Source organism: Hyperolius riggenbachi, chromosome 9, assembly GCF_040937935.1.
Source record: "Hyperolius riggenbachi isolate aHypRig1 chromosome 9, aHypRig1.pri, whole genome shotgun sequence".
NCBI classification, from domain to species: domain Eukaryota; kingdom Metazoa; phylum Chordata; class Amphibia; order Anura; family Hyperoliidae; genus Hyperolius; species Hyperolius riggenbachi.
In genome coordinates, this window is record NC_090654.1 from 206,027,878 (window position 1) to 206,042,514 (window position 14,637).

The 14,637-nt window shown below is 46.2% G+C and overlaps 1 protein-coding gene across 2 annotated transcripts in view; it reads left to right on the plus strand.

Annotated features, from left to right (window-relative positions):
• Window positions 1-1,569: 1,569 nt before the first annotated feature.
• The window catches only part of CDIN1 (CDAN1 interacting nuclease 1), a 481,568-nt gene continuing 468,500 nt past the window's right edge, over window positions 1,570-14,637 (plus strand). For both annotated transcript variants that reach the window (XM_068253904.1, XM_068253905.1), the window contains exons 1-2: window positions 1,570-1,735; window positions 12,448-12,550. In XM_068253904.1, coding sequence (XP_068110005.1) covers window positions 12,450-12,550 — 101 coding nt within the window. In that variant the 5' untranslated portion in view covers window positions 1,570-1,735; window positions 12,448-12,449. The remainder of the gene's footprint in view (window positions 1,736-12,447; window positions 12,551-14,637) is intronic.

Genomic DNA, 14,637 nt, shown 5'->3' on the forward strand with positions numbered 1-14,637 from the left:
CCATAAAGCAGACATGAAAGACTGTCTGAATAGTAGTCACATTTATTAATTAGTACCCCAAACCAGTGCAACGCGTTTCGCAGGCCCAGCCCGCTTCATCAGGCAATAAACATGGGGACAAGACTGTAGACAAGAGACAGTACATTATGCTATAGTAAATTCTGCAAATTTGCATATCAATATATTGCATATCATAAAGCATACCATGTGAAAGAAATTGCTTCGTGGAGATGGCATAAGAGAGTTGGGTGTGCAAGTAAACAATAGGGGGTAGAGGCCATGGTGCTCGTGATAGTAATGGGCTATGGGGTGTTATATCTGTGTAAAATAACACCCCATAGCCCATTACTATCACGAGCACCATAGCGGCAGGGGGCTCCGTGAATAGCCTGCGGGCCGCCGATCGCGGCTCGCAGTCTAAATGTAAACACAAGCGGAAATAATCCGCTTTGTTTACATCCGTACAACGCTGCTAACAGTAGCAGCGTTGTACCAGATCAGCGATCCCCGGCCAATCAGCGGCCGGGGATCGCTGTCACATGACAGGCAGGAGCCTGTTAGAGGCTGCACAGGACAGATCCGTTCCTGTGCAGCCTCGGATCTCCGGGGAAGGGAGGGAGGAGAGGGAGGGGGGGGAATTTCGCCGCGGAGGGGGGCTTTGAGGTGCCCCCCCCGCAACACTCAGGCAGGCAGGAGCGATCAGACCCCCCAGCACATCATCCCCCTAGTGGGGAAAAAAGGGGGCGATCTGGTCGCTCTGCCTGCACCCTGATCTGTGCTGGGGGCTGCACAGCCCACCCAGCACAGATCAGCTAAAACAGCGCTGGTCCTTAAGGGGGGGTAAAGGGTGGGTCCTCAAGTGGTTAAAGAGAAATCGTGACCAAGAATTGAACTTCATCCCAATCAGTAGCTGATACCCCCTTGTACATGAGAAAGCTATTCCTATTCACAAACTGATCGTCAGGGGGCTCTGTATGGCTGATATTGTGGTGAAACCCCCTCTCACAGGAAAGTGTGAGGACCATGGTCCTGCCAGTTTCCTGCCTGTGAACCTTGTTGCATTGTGGGAAATAGCTGTTTACAGCTGTTTCCAACTGCCAAAAAAGCCAGCAGCAGCTACTTCTAATGACATTACCTGCCAGCAGTAAAAATGTCACCATGTGATAAATGTCAGAACGTAAATCAGGGAGAGAAAAGATTTTACAATGGGAAAACACTGACTAAACCATTTATACATAATTATTGTGAAAATGAAGCACTTTTTTAAATTACATTATTTTCAGTGGAGTTCATCTTTAAGGATTTTTCCATGCCCTTCATGGAAAAAGAAGAAACTAGTTGGAGATGACATTTTTTTTAATGATTTGATGGTTTTCTATGTTTGTCACTACTTTCTTTATGGACTTTTTAGAAGTAGACTGCATTGTAAGCTAACTGTATTTATTGATAATGCTGCATGAACATGAATGAATGAACTTCGAAAGTGCATCTGGATCAGCAATACATATTACACCAAGAGAGGCGCTGTGCCTGTTCTTCACACTACAGAACATACAGCATACTAGAGGAACAAGCAACTGAGGGAGAAGGAGGAGGAAACCGGCAGTTCTGAGCATGTGACCAACCAGGAAGACAGTGGAGCTGTGTGATCACAACAAGTGAGGAGTAGCAGAGAAGTTGCAGCTTGCAGTGACACGTGGGTGACAGGTTCTGCAGGTGTTAGTGCAGAGCTACGGTAAGCTGCCTTATCGTCACTTTGATAGCAAGACAGAACATTTGTGCGAGCAGAGACTGCAGGTAGCACAATAGAAACCCAGATGACGAGATTAGTTTGCGCGGGTGATTTTGTATTTGCAAACAACAGCAACGAAGCTAAGGTTTTCTCAGCGTCAGTATCGAATTGCTGGACATTTCTAATTTGTATGTAGGAGCTGGGATCAATGCTCTGGTGCACCACGCACTGCACATGGATTTTCAATACTTTTCTGCATGGAATCTGGTGCATATAGAGGCTGTCATATTTACTTTTGAACGACTTAGGAGGTAAATGTTATTAAAAAAAAAAAAGTGAATTACCTTATTGCAATATCAGACCTCGGCAGACGATCAGCGCCTCCATTATCAGTTTCAGGCGCTCTGAAATCTAAATCCACTCTTCATTACAGGACCCGACCCACTTCAGGGTCGCCTTATCAGATGGAATTAGAATCGCCGCTTTAAGGGGCCCATACACCTAACGATTTTCCCACCGATATACAGCAGATTCGATCACTGTGATCGAATCTGCTGTGAAACCATTGCGCAAATGCAAACGATTGATTTCCATCCGAAATCAATCGTTCCTGTCGAGCCGTCCGGAAGATTTTTCTAGATCGCCGGCGGGTCGGGAGTGCGTTGATAGCGGCATCCGAATGCCCGGCGACCGACGCAGTACTGCGGCAATACATTACCTGCTCCGGCCGGCACGTGTCACCAATGTCTTCATCTCCACTGGGTTCCGCTTTCCGGTCCGGCTGGCTTCACTTCCTGTCCTGGCAGGAAGTTTAAACAGTAGAGCACCCAGCCAGATCGGAACGTGGAACCCAGCGGACCGGAAGCCAGCCGGACCGGAACGCGGAACCAGCGGAGAAGAAGACAGCGGGGACACGCGCCGGCCAGAGCAGGTAATGTACGCGCGGGGGGAGACAGCGGCAGCACCACCACAGATTGTGATCGGTTTCATGCTGAAATCGATTCACAAACTGTTTGCAGTAAAGGCAGCCATACGATCCCTCTCTGATCAGATTCGATCAGAGAGGGATCTATCTATTGAATCTGATGGCAAATCGACCAGTGTACAGCCACCTTTAAACAGCAAACGCCTGCGCAGTTTGTTTAGCCGCTAGTGCGGCTGTGCAGCCCTGTCTGTGGGACGTCCTCGCTCTGAGCGCTGCGATTACGTCATGTGGGCGTCCCCACATGACCGTCCACATGATTAAGTTGAGTTCTAGTTAGCCGCGCCCCCTCAGCATACACTAGCAACGCTGAGCCAGGCAATGTCCGGTCTGTTCAGTTGCGATCAGCCCTGGTAACAGGCTCAGTCACGTCAGTCCGTGTCTATTGCACATGCGCGGGAGGTCTGTGCATGCGCATAAGACCCAGACTGGACCCTACTGAGCCATTTACCGGGGCTGATCGTGGCAGAATGGAGGACGGCGTGGGACTCAGACGTGTTTATGGGGTGGGAGGAAGCCCCAGGTAAGTATCAAATTTTTAGTTTCTGAAGTGTCTGGTACACTTTAAGCAATACCAGGTGCCTGGCTATCCTGCTGATGCTCTGCTTCTAATACTGTTAGCCATAGACCCTGAACAAAAATCTAGCAGATTAGGTCTTTCTGCCATATTTTGTTAAATCTGACAAGATTAGCTGCATGCTTGTTTCTGGTGTTATTCAGAAACTACTCCAGCCAAACAGATCAGCAGTGCTGCTATTTTTATCACTACAGTTGTCCTTCTTGGGACCCAGCAGGAATCATTATAGTGAATAGTTCTGCAAAAACGTCACCCTCGTATACATGTAAAAATAATGCCGGGAAATTTGGGCACGGGGTGAGCCGAATCGCCCTGCTCCTGCAAAAGTCCAGGCGGCAGTAATTGCTATTTACCCTTCATGCCGCCATGGACTCTGGGTAAGACATAATTCTGATTCCCTCTTACATAAAGCATTGTGATTGGGCAAATAGTGTGGGTGTAGTTTACTACAACCTATTGGAAACCTAGCAGTTATAGAGGGAGCCATCCACCCAATCATGTCACCTACATTTCACTATGAGGATTCCTGCTGGGTCACCTAAAGTAGACTAGTGCAGGGGAAAAAAAATCGATCAAATTGCAGCATTGCACTGTTGCAAGTGTATGGGCATAGAATGTTGGCTAATAAGTTATAACTTTCACCCCCCCCCCCCCCCCCAGAAGTTACTATGGAAGATTTAAAGTGAACCTCAGGAATGGGTTCACGAGCAATCGCGAGTTCGTAAGGACTCGAATTTGTAATTAAAATGAGCCGTACTTCAAACCGGAAGGAGGAAGTGCACGTAGTGAGGCTTGCAACGCGTCCAATAGGACGCGTGCAAGCTGTTTGGAGCGCAGGCAGGACGGTGGAATTATGGGTAAATAACCCCTTATCATCCAGCTGCGGCAATTACGGCTCATTTTAATTACGAATTCGAGTCCTTACGGACTCGTGATTACTCGCGAGCCCATCACTGGTGTACCTGAGACGAGTACACTAAAAGATTTTATAGTTACCCAGGTCTTTCTCCAGCCCCATGAGCACCGATGTGTCCGTGCTGTCCTCCTGAGTGCCTCTGTTCCCCTGGTATTGGTTCTGGTAATCTGGCTCAGTTGCGCCAGTGGGCTCTTCTGCGCATGTGCAAGCATGACTGGCGGCTGAGCCAGTTACTGGGACCAATGCCAGGTGAACGGAGGCACTCAGGAGGATGGTGAGGGATGCATTGATGCTCATGGGGTTGGAGGAAACCCCGGGTAAGTATACAATCTTTTAATTTGCCCACCTCAGGTTTCCTTTAAACTTTCCATTTGTGAAATTTCTGTCCTGTTTCCCCGCTAGGGAATTTGGATGTGGAATTATAGCCCATTGAATTAAACGGGATGCTGACGATTAAGCTGGGCGGGGTAAGAAAAAGTATTGCCTTCTGCATTTTTTTGGACATTGCATCCAAATACTCATCTGAGCAACCGCACGGGGTATAGATTCAGATGTGATTTCGCATTGATGCATGCCAGGAGCTGTAGTTTGTACATCCTCCCCGGGTGGGAGTACCATGTCTAGGTACTACAGCTTCCAGCATGCATTGCGGTTGGGAGTGTGCTTCACAGGCAGAATCTTTGAACTGTGGACAGTTATGGTGCACTCCACCTGGATGAGAGGGCTACAAGAACAGCTTCCCGTAGGTAAGCAGTGGCACTCCCTCTAACCCCTGGCTCCCCAACTGTATACTGCATTATGAGCCTCCATTATGGGGAGGTTCATTGCAAAGAAAATTACAAAAAAAAAAAAAAAAGAGTGATGGGTGCTCAGTACAATTTAAGGATCCATTTACACTTTCCACTTGCAACCTGAGCAGATCAGGAGTGGACCACACGTTCCCAACTTGATGATTTTTGCCGAGGAGGACATGGGAAGCCACTGGACAATTGAGAGGCTTCCCTCAACTTACTGGTTTGCTTTAAGCCCATGGTGGCCTAGATCTCCTTCCTATGACACTCTTCATGCTGCATGTTTTCTTTGCAGTCTCTCACGTTCCCCGTCCTTTTAATATTTGAGTTCCATGTCAGGCGAATAATCCGGAGGAAGTAGCCATGGGCGTGCGAATCTGAATTGGGCATGCATGAACCCTGGGACGCACATGCCCAATAAAAGGAAGCGCAAAAGAAAGATTTAAACTGCACAAACATTTTCTCTAACTGGGCCTGCATTAGAACTGATAGTTTATATAATATCAGTAAGCCTTATCCATGCAATGTGCATTGTCATGCATTGTTTTTGATGTGTTTTTTTTCTGTGCATTTGTGCTTTCTTTTCATTGAGTCACACAGTCGTTGAAATTCCATAAAACACAGGAATACATGTTGTCATCGAACCCCTAAGGCCAGGGACCCACTACGGATCCCAAAGTGCTATCTCAATCACTAGCCCTTTGTGTAAGCATTTGTACGTGATTTGATGTGCGTTTCCCAGCGATGTATGGTTTGTATTAAAGCCCAAATGCTCACAAAATGCTGCATGTCCTGTGACTGCCCCTAATCCACATCTGTCAAACTCCAGGCCTGGAGGGCCAGATGCATGCCAGTGTTTAGGATGGAATGAGAAAGAAAAGAATGTGTTCTACCTGATGGACCACACCTTTCCTGATTCAGACCCATCAATTCATTTGAGCTGTATCAAAAATGTGTGAGGATCTCGGCCCTCGTAGGACTGGTTTGACATACCTGTGCTAGAGGTATGCTAAAGCTCATTTGGACAAGCCAGCTTGAATTTGGAATAAGGTGCTGTGGACTGATGAAACTAAAATTGAGTTATTTGGGCATAACAATGGGTGTTATGCATGGAGGAAAAACATCACAGTATTCCAAGAAAAACAGCTGCTACCTAAAGTAAAATATGGTGGTGATTCTGTTATGCTGTGGGACTGTGTAGCCAGTGTAGGGACTAAGAAACTTGTCAGAGATGAGGGGGGCGTGGATTCCACTCAGTATCAGCAGTAGGGATGATCGGAACGAGCAAATTCCGTTCCGCCGGAAATCGCGGATTCCGTCAGTGTTAAATTCCGTCGGTATGAAAATTCTGCCGGATTTGTACGAAATTACGGATTCCGGCTGAAAAATTTAAATAATCGCAAAAGTAACCTTGTTTATTCTATATGGTAGCCCATAGACCCTATTAACTATTCCCTTAGTCCCTCCTCCCTTCCTCCTTCCTACCTTCGGGTCTCGTCTTCCAAGGAATTGTAGTATTTCAAAAGCCAGCTTACATACCATGGCTGGGAATTGAACCCAGGTCTGAGTGCGTGGTAGGTAGCTCACTTCACCACTATACCACCACCAACACTACATGCTAAAGCCAGCCTAGCATGTACCATTATGATATATCCAAGATAAAAATTAGCTTGCTTAAAGTGGATCCGAGATGAACTTTTACTCCTTGCATAATTGTGTTCCTTTCCTATTGTTTATAGGGCATTCCTCAAGCCAAATACTTCTTTGTTTTTGTTTTTAGTGAATTGGTTGTGTACTATGAATAATTACTAGAAGATTAGCAGCAAAGAAAATATTCTCATACTTTTATTTTCAGGTATATAGTGTTTTTTCTAACATTGCATCATTCTATAATATGTGCAGATTACACAACACTCAGCATTCAAAATGAGTCTTTCAGAGCAGTCTGTGAAGTAATGACCTCTCCTCTAGCAGAGAAAAAGTAAACAGTTCACTTACATTTGAGATAATAAAAGTCAGATAACAGCCCTCTTCACGACTAACTTAGTTGGAGAGCTTAATGGCTTGTTTGCATAGAGATAACAACTGGAGTTTCTCAACTCTTCCTGTACTGGAAACAATTAGACTGATGTATCTGATCTTAATGTTTTATTTCTTAGCTGTACTACACATACAAATCATAATATCATAATTTTTTTTTCGCTTCAGTGTCTCTTTAAAGCTGTTTGCAGCTAGATTTGCTGTGTAAACTATCTAAACTTTAGCTAAGATATATAGACAAGTTACTTGTTATAGTTCGTTTTTCATCTCGGATCCGCTTTAAGGATTTGTAGCATGTCAAAAGCCAACTCACATTGGCTGGGAATAGAACCCAGGATTACCGCTCTGTAGGCTGCTATCCTAACCATTATACCACTAACACAACACACTACAATGCGACATGCTGAAGCCAGCCTAGCATGTACCATTATGATATATCCAAGAGAAAAATTAGCTTGCTTAAAGAGGATCTGTAACATCAAAAGATCCCCTGGGGGGTACTCACCTCGGGTGGGGGAAGCCTCCGGATCCTAATGAGGCTTCCCACGCCGTCCTCTGTCCCACGGGGGTCTCGCTGCAGCCATCCGTACAAGATGACGTCATTATTTACCTTCCCGGCTCCTGCGCAGGCGCTCTGACGGCTGTCGGCTCTGAACTACACGGAAATACCCGATCGCCGTCGGGTCTGCTCTACTGCGCAGGCGCAAGTTTCTGGCGCCTGCGCAGTAGAGCGGACCTGACTGAGATCGGGTATTTCCGTGTAGTTCGGAGCGGAAAGCAGCCACAGCGCCCCCGCTGGAGCCAGCAAAGGTAAATATTGATTTTACAGTCGGGTCTGTCGCTGGCTGTTCGGAGGGCTGCAGCGAGACCCCCGTGGGACAGAGGACGGCGTAGGAAGCCTCATTAGGATCCGGAGGCTTCCCCCACCCGAGGTGAGTACCCCCCAGGGGATGTTTTTGAGGTTACAGAGTCTCTTTAAGGATTTGTAGCATGTCAAAAGCCAACTCACATTGGCTGGGAATAGAACCCAGGCCTACCACTCTGTAGGCTGCTATCCTAACCATTAAACCACCAACACTACATGCTGAAACTTCTTGGAGCAGACTTACTTCCTCCCTCCAAAAGACACACATACATCCCCATAAAATCATTCAACAACTGCATGCACAGTCTTTGTGGTACACAGTCTGTGTGGCACAATTGGTTAGCGCGTTTGGCTGTTAACTGCAAGATTGGTGGTTCAAGCCCACCCAGGCATGGCTTTGCCTTTTGTGTTCAACAGTTGTCCGAAGAGAACCCCAGATAGCCAGGTAGATTAATCTCTCTCTCTCTCTAGTAAGGATGGTCACCGCTTTCCGTGTAATTGTATTTTCCGCAATTTTAGGCGGAAATTGGTGTGAGGCACACGGTTCCCGAGAAAACCGCGCGTGCGCCATTCAAGTCACAAACGCACTTGCAAGTTTCATTGCAAGCAACCAGAGTGAAATTGTTTGGTTTAAATCCACTTTTTTTTCGCTGCTCCCTGGCTCTTTGGTAGCTTCTAATTACAGCTCGTCTCGCCTATGTGTGAAAGCGGTTCCCAAGCATCCCTGGAAAGGTTATAGCTCATCCATCAGAGATTAGGTGGACAGAAGCTAATAAAAAGCCTCCTTTTCCAGACTGGTAGGAACCGATCACAGCAGGGGGTTCTCTCAGGACTACCTCAGCTGAAAGATCAAAGAGAATCCATATCCCAGCTGACCCCCATGTGGCCCTGAGATACCCAATATTCATATGTTCTCCATATTTCCTTCATAATTCATGGCATAGCAAATCTCTATGCCCATCAAATCTGCACAGGTTGTGGGATTCCGCAGGACGCTGGTTCTGAGAGGTTTACGGACCAATCGGACTCCCAGATCTAGTGTAAGACTGTTTTAAATTAAGCCTCTAATACCCCAGAGGTCTGGTCCCCCAAGTTTGGTATCAACGTTCTTGATAAATTCTGACAAACCTAAAAATGTTACTAGATTTAACATAACCTGTATGGTTTGCAGATTAGCACACCTATCATGATTCAGGTATATTCCTGTGTCCATGAGAGGGGCGGGCATATCTCCTGTTCCAAAGAGGTGTGTGATCCACGCCCCCTAACCCCTCCTTGCTGGAGTGGGGGCTATAACTACAGAGAGCCCATAAAGCTTTGGGTCCTTCACCTTTCATCTGACGTCGAATTAACATCAAATCGACCAGCCCGCAGGATACGTACGGGTCAAAACCACCATCTTGGACTTTACGCCAAAGACTTGCGATTGCCACATGGACTATCAATAACGGTATTTGAACTGTATACCCAGACATTCTGTTTCTTTTCATCTCTTCTCTCTCTCTATCAAATCAATCTGTTCTAAAGTAAGCTGTGTGTGTATGTAGTTTCGAATAAAACTAACGATTTTTATCGTTCAGTCTTGTGCCTTTTCTGGTCATCTGATTGCTGCTATAACGAATCTGCCCTCTGAAGAGTCAGTCATACTACCGCATTGTTTCGTTATTTGCTTATAAATTGTTGATTTGCTAGCTAGCTTGTAAATAACCATTTCTTCCTTTTAGGATTAGCTAGTACCAGATTTCCTGTGCGAAATCGATAACTTTAGTTTCTCGATTGTAAATACAATTCGAGATTGCATCATATATGGACCCAGTAACCTTTCTTTAAACGTCACATTGCTCACAGTCTTTAAGCCTTCGGAAGTGACTATTCCCCGAACGGTGACTGGAGCATGTCAAACGTGATTGGGCTGGCTACCGTATTATGATAGCATTGGGGTCTCTTCGCTCCTGGCAAAACAAAGAGCGGTGGCAGTGTATTTACCCGATTTCCAGTGCGAAATCGATATTTTTAGTTTACCGAGTGTATATACAACCGGGATTGTACATGTATGGGCACCTCCAACGAATCTTAACCGTTCACTACGCACACAGTGAATTTGCCTCCAGCAGTCTCTAGTGCATGAGACCTGCATGGCAACCATGGCCTAGTAATACGGGATTGTTGAGGGATTGCCCCATTACATTTTGTTGGCAGCTGCGCGATCAATCTTCATTGTCAGTCTGTTCACCGTACTTCCTGCGTATGCTAACGGGAGCAGATTAGACGGGATTGGCACGCTCTGTCGCATTAACCTTTCTCCCTCTGACGATCCAGCAACCGATCTCGTTGTCAGTCTGCACCCGTACTTCCTGCGTACGCTAACGGGAGCCGATCTCGATGGGATCGTGGGGCTGGATTGTCACAATTGGTCGTTCCGTTTGGTCGGAACGGAATTGCTTTTTCAATCTGGCGGAATTCCGAAATTGCCTGTGAAATTCTGCCGGTATTCGTTGATGGTTTTAAGCTGAAAATTCAGTTCAATGGCATCAAGTCCTAGAGAGAGAGAGAGAGAGCACTCATTTTTCTCTTGGGTATATCACAATGGTACATGCTAGGCTGGCTTCAGCATGTAACATTGTAGTGTGTTGTGTTGGTGGTATACTGGTTAGGATAGCAGCCTACCGAGCACTAGACCTGGGTTCTATTCCCAGCCAATGTGAGTTGGCTTTTGACATCCTACAAATCCTTAAGCAAGCTAATTTTTCTCTTGGATATATCATAATGGTACATGCTAGGCTGGCTTCAGCATGTAGCATTGTAGTGTGTTGTGTTGGTGGTATAATGGTTAGGATAGCAGCCTACAGAGCGGTAGGCCTGGGTTCTATTCCCAGCCAATGTGAGTTGGCTTTTGACATGCTACAAATCCTTAAGCAAGCTAATTTTTCTCTTGGATATATCATTATGGTACATGCTAGGCTAGCTTCAGCATGTAGCATTGTAGTGTGTTGTGTTGGTGGTATAATGGTTAGGATAGCAGCCTACAGAGCGGTAGGCCTGGGTTCTATTCCCGGCCAATGTGAGTTGGCTTTTGACATGCTACAAATCCTTAAGCAAGCTCATTTTTCTCTTGGGTATATCATAATGGTACATGCTAGGCTGGCTTCAGCATGTAGTGTTGGTGGTGGTATAGTGGTGAAGTGAGCTACCTACTACTTACTCAGACCAGGGTTCAATTCCCAGCCAAGGTATGTAAGCTGGCTTTTGAAATACTACAATTCCCTGGAAGACGAGACGAAGGCAGGGAATCAGGTAGAATTTAGTTAGGTGAGGAAATAAATTTTAATTCCGTAAATTTTCCGCGGAATCCCGTTTTAGAGCTATAGCAATTCTGTTCCGTCATATCGGAATCACCAAATTCCGCCCGGAATCACGGAATTTACAATTCCGCGGAATCCAGAGACCATCCCTAATCAGCAGATTCTGTAGACCAATGTCCAGGAATCAGTGACAAAGCTGAAGCTGTGCCGCGGCTGTATCTTTCAACAAGACAACGACCCTAAACACTGCTCAAAATCCACTAAGGCATTCATGCAGAGGAACAAGTACAATGTTCTGGAATAGCCATCTCAGTCCCCAGACCTGACTATTACTGAAAATCTGTGGTGTGAGTTAAAGAGAACTGTACATGCTTGGAAGCCATCAAACCTGAATGAACTAGAGGTGTTTTGTAAAGAGGAATGGTTCAAAATACATTCATCCAGAATCCAGACTCTCATTGTAACCAACAGGAAGCGCTTAGAGGCTGTAATTTCTGCAAAAGGAGGATCTACTAAATTGATTTATTTTCTTTTTTTGATTTTTGGTTAACCTCCCTGGCAGTACGCACTTTCAGAGGCTGCGTCCGCCAGGAGGATTTTATGCAGCAAAATGTTTTATATCGGTTAGCTAGCACTTTAGCTAACTATGTCCCCCAAGCCCCACCCCACCATTTAGCACCCCCCGTTCGCTGCCGGCAATACGTACCCCTCTGCGATCCCGCGAGAGCCGCAGCTTCCCATTAAGCTTCACTCGTCGCTATGACGACAATCAGAGATGGCGTCATCTGCAGTCCCGATCGCCGCCATAGCGAGGCCTGGAGCTGATTGGGAGGTGGCGCCATCGCGGGATCCCTGGGGGGGGGGTACGTATTATGGCGGCGATCGGGGGGGAGCGGAGGCACTTGGGGAACATAGCTAGCTAGCTAAGTGCTAGCTAACAGATGTTAAACACATTTTGCTGCATAAAATCCTCCCGGGGCCATGTGATCCCCTGCGGCGGCTAGCCCGAGCATTGCCCAAACTTTCGCATCCCACTGTATTTCTACAGCGGACTTCAGCAGACAAAAATGGAACAGGGAAATGTGAACTGGCTCACAGGAATGCATTTTGCTGATACCATCTGATAAATAATATAAAAAAGAATGGGTATAAAGTACAAATGTTATTCTGATTGAACTCCCACTTCAATGATAGTTCATGGAATTCTCCTATAATTGTACTGGTATCCTGTTCATATTGCAGAAATGAAGTTGACTAAAGCACAGTATGAGGAGATTGCCCGTTTCATCACTACTTTGAGGCCGACGCGACAGTGCATGAGAAAGCTGCAAGAGAGGTTTCCCAGGTAGGTGAAGCTTGTAGCTTTTTTTTCTTTATTTTCATATAAGTTTACAAAAGGTACCATATTTTTCAGCATGTAAGATGCTCTGGACTATAAGACGCACCTAGGTTTAGAGGGCAAAAACCAGGGGAAAAAAAAGAATGCTAAACCTGGTGCAATCATGGGACAGGAGTGTATTGTAGATGTTCTCACCAAATGATTGTGTCCTACTATGTGTTCCCTTCTGTCCCCCTTTGTCCTCCTTTTGCCCCCCCATGTGTCCCCTTCTGTCCTTCTTTGCTCCCCCATCGATTCCCCTTGTGTGTGTCCCTTTCTGTCCCGTGGCTTCCTTTGTTCCCCCTATGCATCCCATGTTGTCCCTTCCTTTGCTCCTTGTTTGTCTCCCTTTGTCCTCCTTTTGCTCCCCCTTTGTCCTCCTTTTGCTCCCCCATGTGTCCCCTTCTGTCCTCCTGTGTTCTCCTTTACTCCCCGTGTGTCCCCTGCTGTTCCCTTGTGTCCTCCTTTTGCTCCCCGTGTGTCCCCTTCTGTCCCGCTTTGTCCTCTTCTGTCCGCTGTGTCCTCCTTTGCTTCCTGTGTGTCCCCTTCTGTTCCACACTGTGTCCTCCTCCACTCCCCATGCAGAAATCTAAGCAGCGGCAGCACAACTCTCCTAATCCACGGCTCCTACGGTGATCAGAGCCCTCTCCTTTCTTTTACTTTTTCCCTAGTGCCGGCTTTTGCTGATCGTGTCATCAGTAGAAGCCGGCACTAGGGGAACAGTGAAGAGGTCTCTTATTGCCACTAGAACCGTGGATTAGGTGAGCCGTGCTGCCGTTATGCACGGGGAGTGGAGGAGGACACGGGGGGACAATACAGCGACATCTCGGCGGGTCAGCAGTTTGTATCAGCGGGTGTTCGTAAGTTGGGGATGCCCTGTGTTTGGCATATAAGACTTTATCTCTCCATTTATTGGGGAGAAAAAGTGCATCTTGTATGCCAAAAATACGGTATGTTTCAAGATACTTTACTTTGCTTGTTAATGTATTTTTCTGCAAAGCCATTCTACAGCCCCCGCCTTGTTCTACAATGTGTTAATCTAGCACTGACAGTGCATCTTACTTAGTGAATAGAGATTTTTCCTAAAAATTCCATGCCTTATGGTTTTGCCAAAATGACAGGAATTCAGTATTGGTGGCCCTCGCTATGGAGATATTTTCAGCTGGAAGTAATAAGAGCAGCAGTGTTTTGGTTCTGTTTTTGTTATATCAGTATGTACGCTGTTCAGTTTAACCACTTAAGGACCACGTGCTTAAAGCCCCTAGTGACTAGGCTATTTTTTTACAAATTAGGCCAGTGCAGCTTTAAGGGCTCACTGCAGGGCCGTACAACTCAAAACACAAGTGATTTCCCCCCCCCCCCCCCTCCCCTCCTTTTCTGACCACCAACTGAGCTTTCTGTTGGTGGCCTTTGATCCTTGCCAGCATGTTTGTTTATTTTATTACTTATTTGTTTGTTTTCTTAAAATAAATTTTACTATTTAATTATTTTTCCCCAGCCCTCCCTCCCCCTGCCAGCCAATCAGCGCAATCGGCTGTCATAGGCATCAGCCTATGACAGCCAATCGTCCTTTTCCCTTCCAGGAGGACAGCCGTGCCAATCAGCGTGGATCGGCCGGCAAAGGGTTAACTTACCTGATGGTTTTCCAGTCATCTTGGTCCCTCGTCATTCTGCTCTGATCCGTTTAGCAGCTGTGTTCCTCCAAAAACTGTCCAACTGAGCCAGTCACGGACTCCTGTAGTTAGTGGCCACCTTTAGTATGATTAGCCAACTTTAAATTGTCCTACAATATCCATGCAAAATGGAATTGCTTGCATGTCATAGACAGTCTATAATCAGGACAAACAACCGATATTGGTGTATCTTGTGACAATCGGTATAAAGAAATGTAACCAAATAATGTTAAAAGCGACGAGCAGCAAATACAGCGTATACTTGACAATAGAACTGATGCATCAGTTCAGAAGGCTATGGGGCAGATATGGCGCAGTCAGCCGGTGTGTACAATGTCACTCAAACAACATTGTTCCAGAGCATACATGTTTTCAAAATTG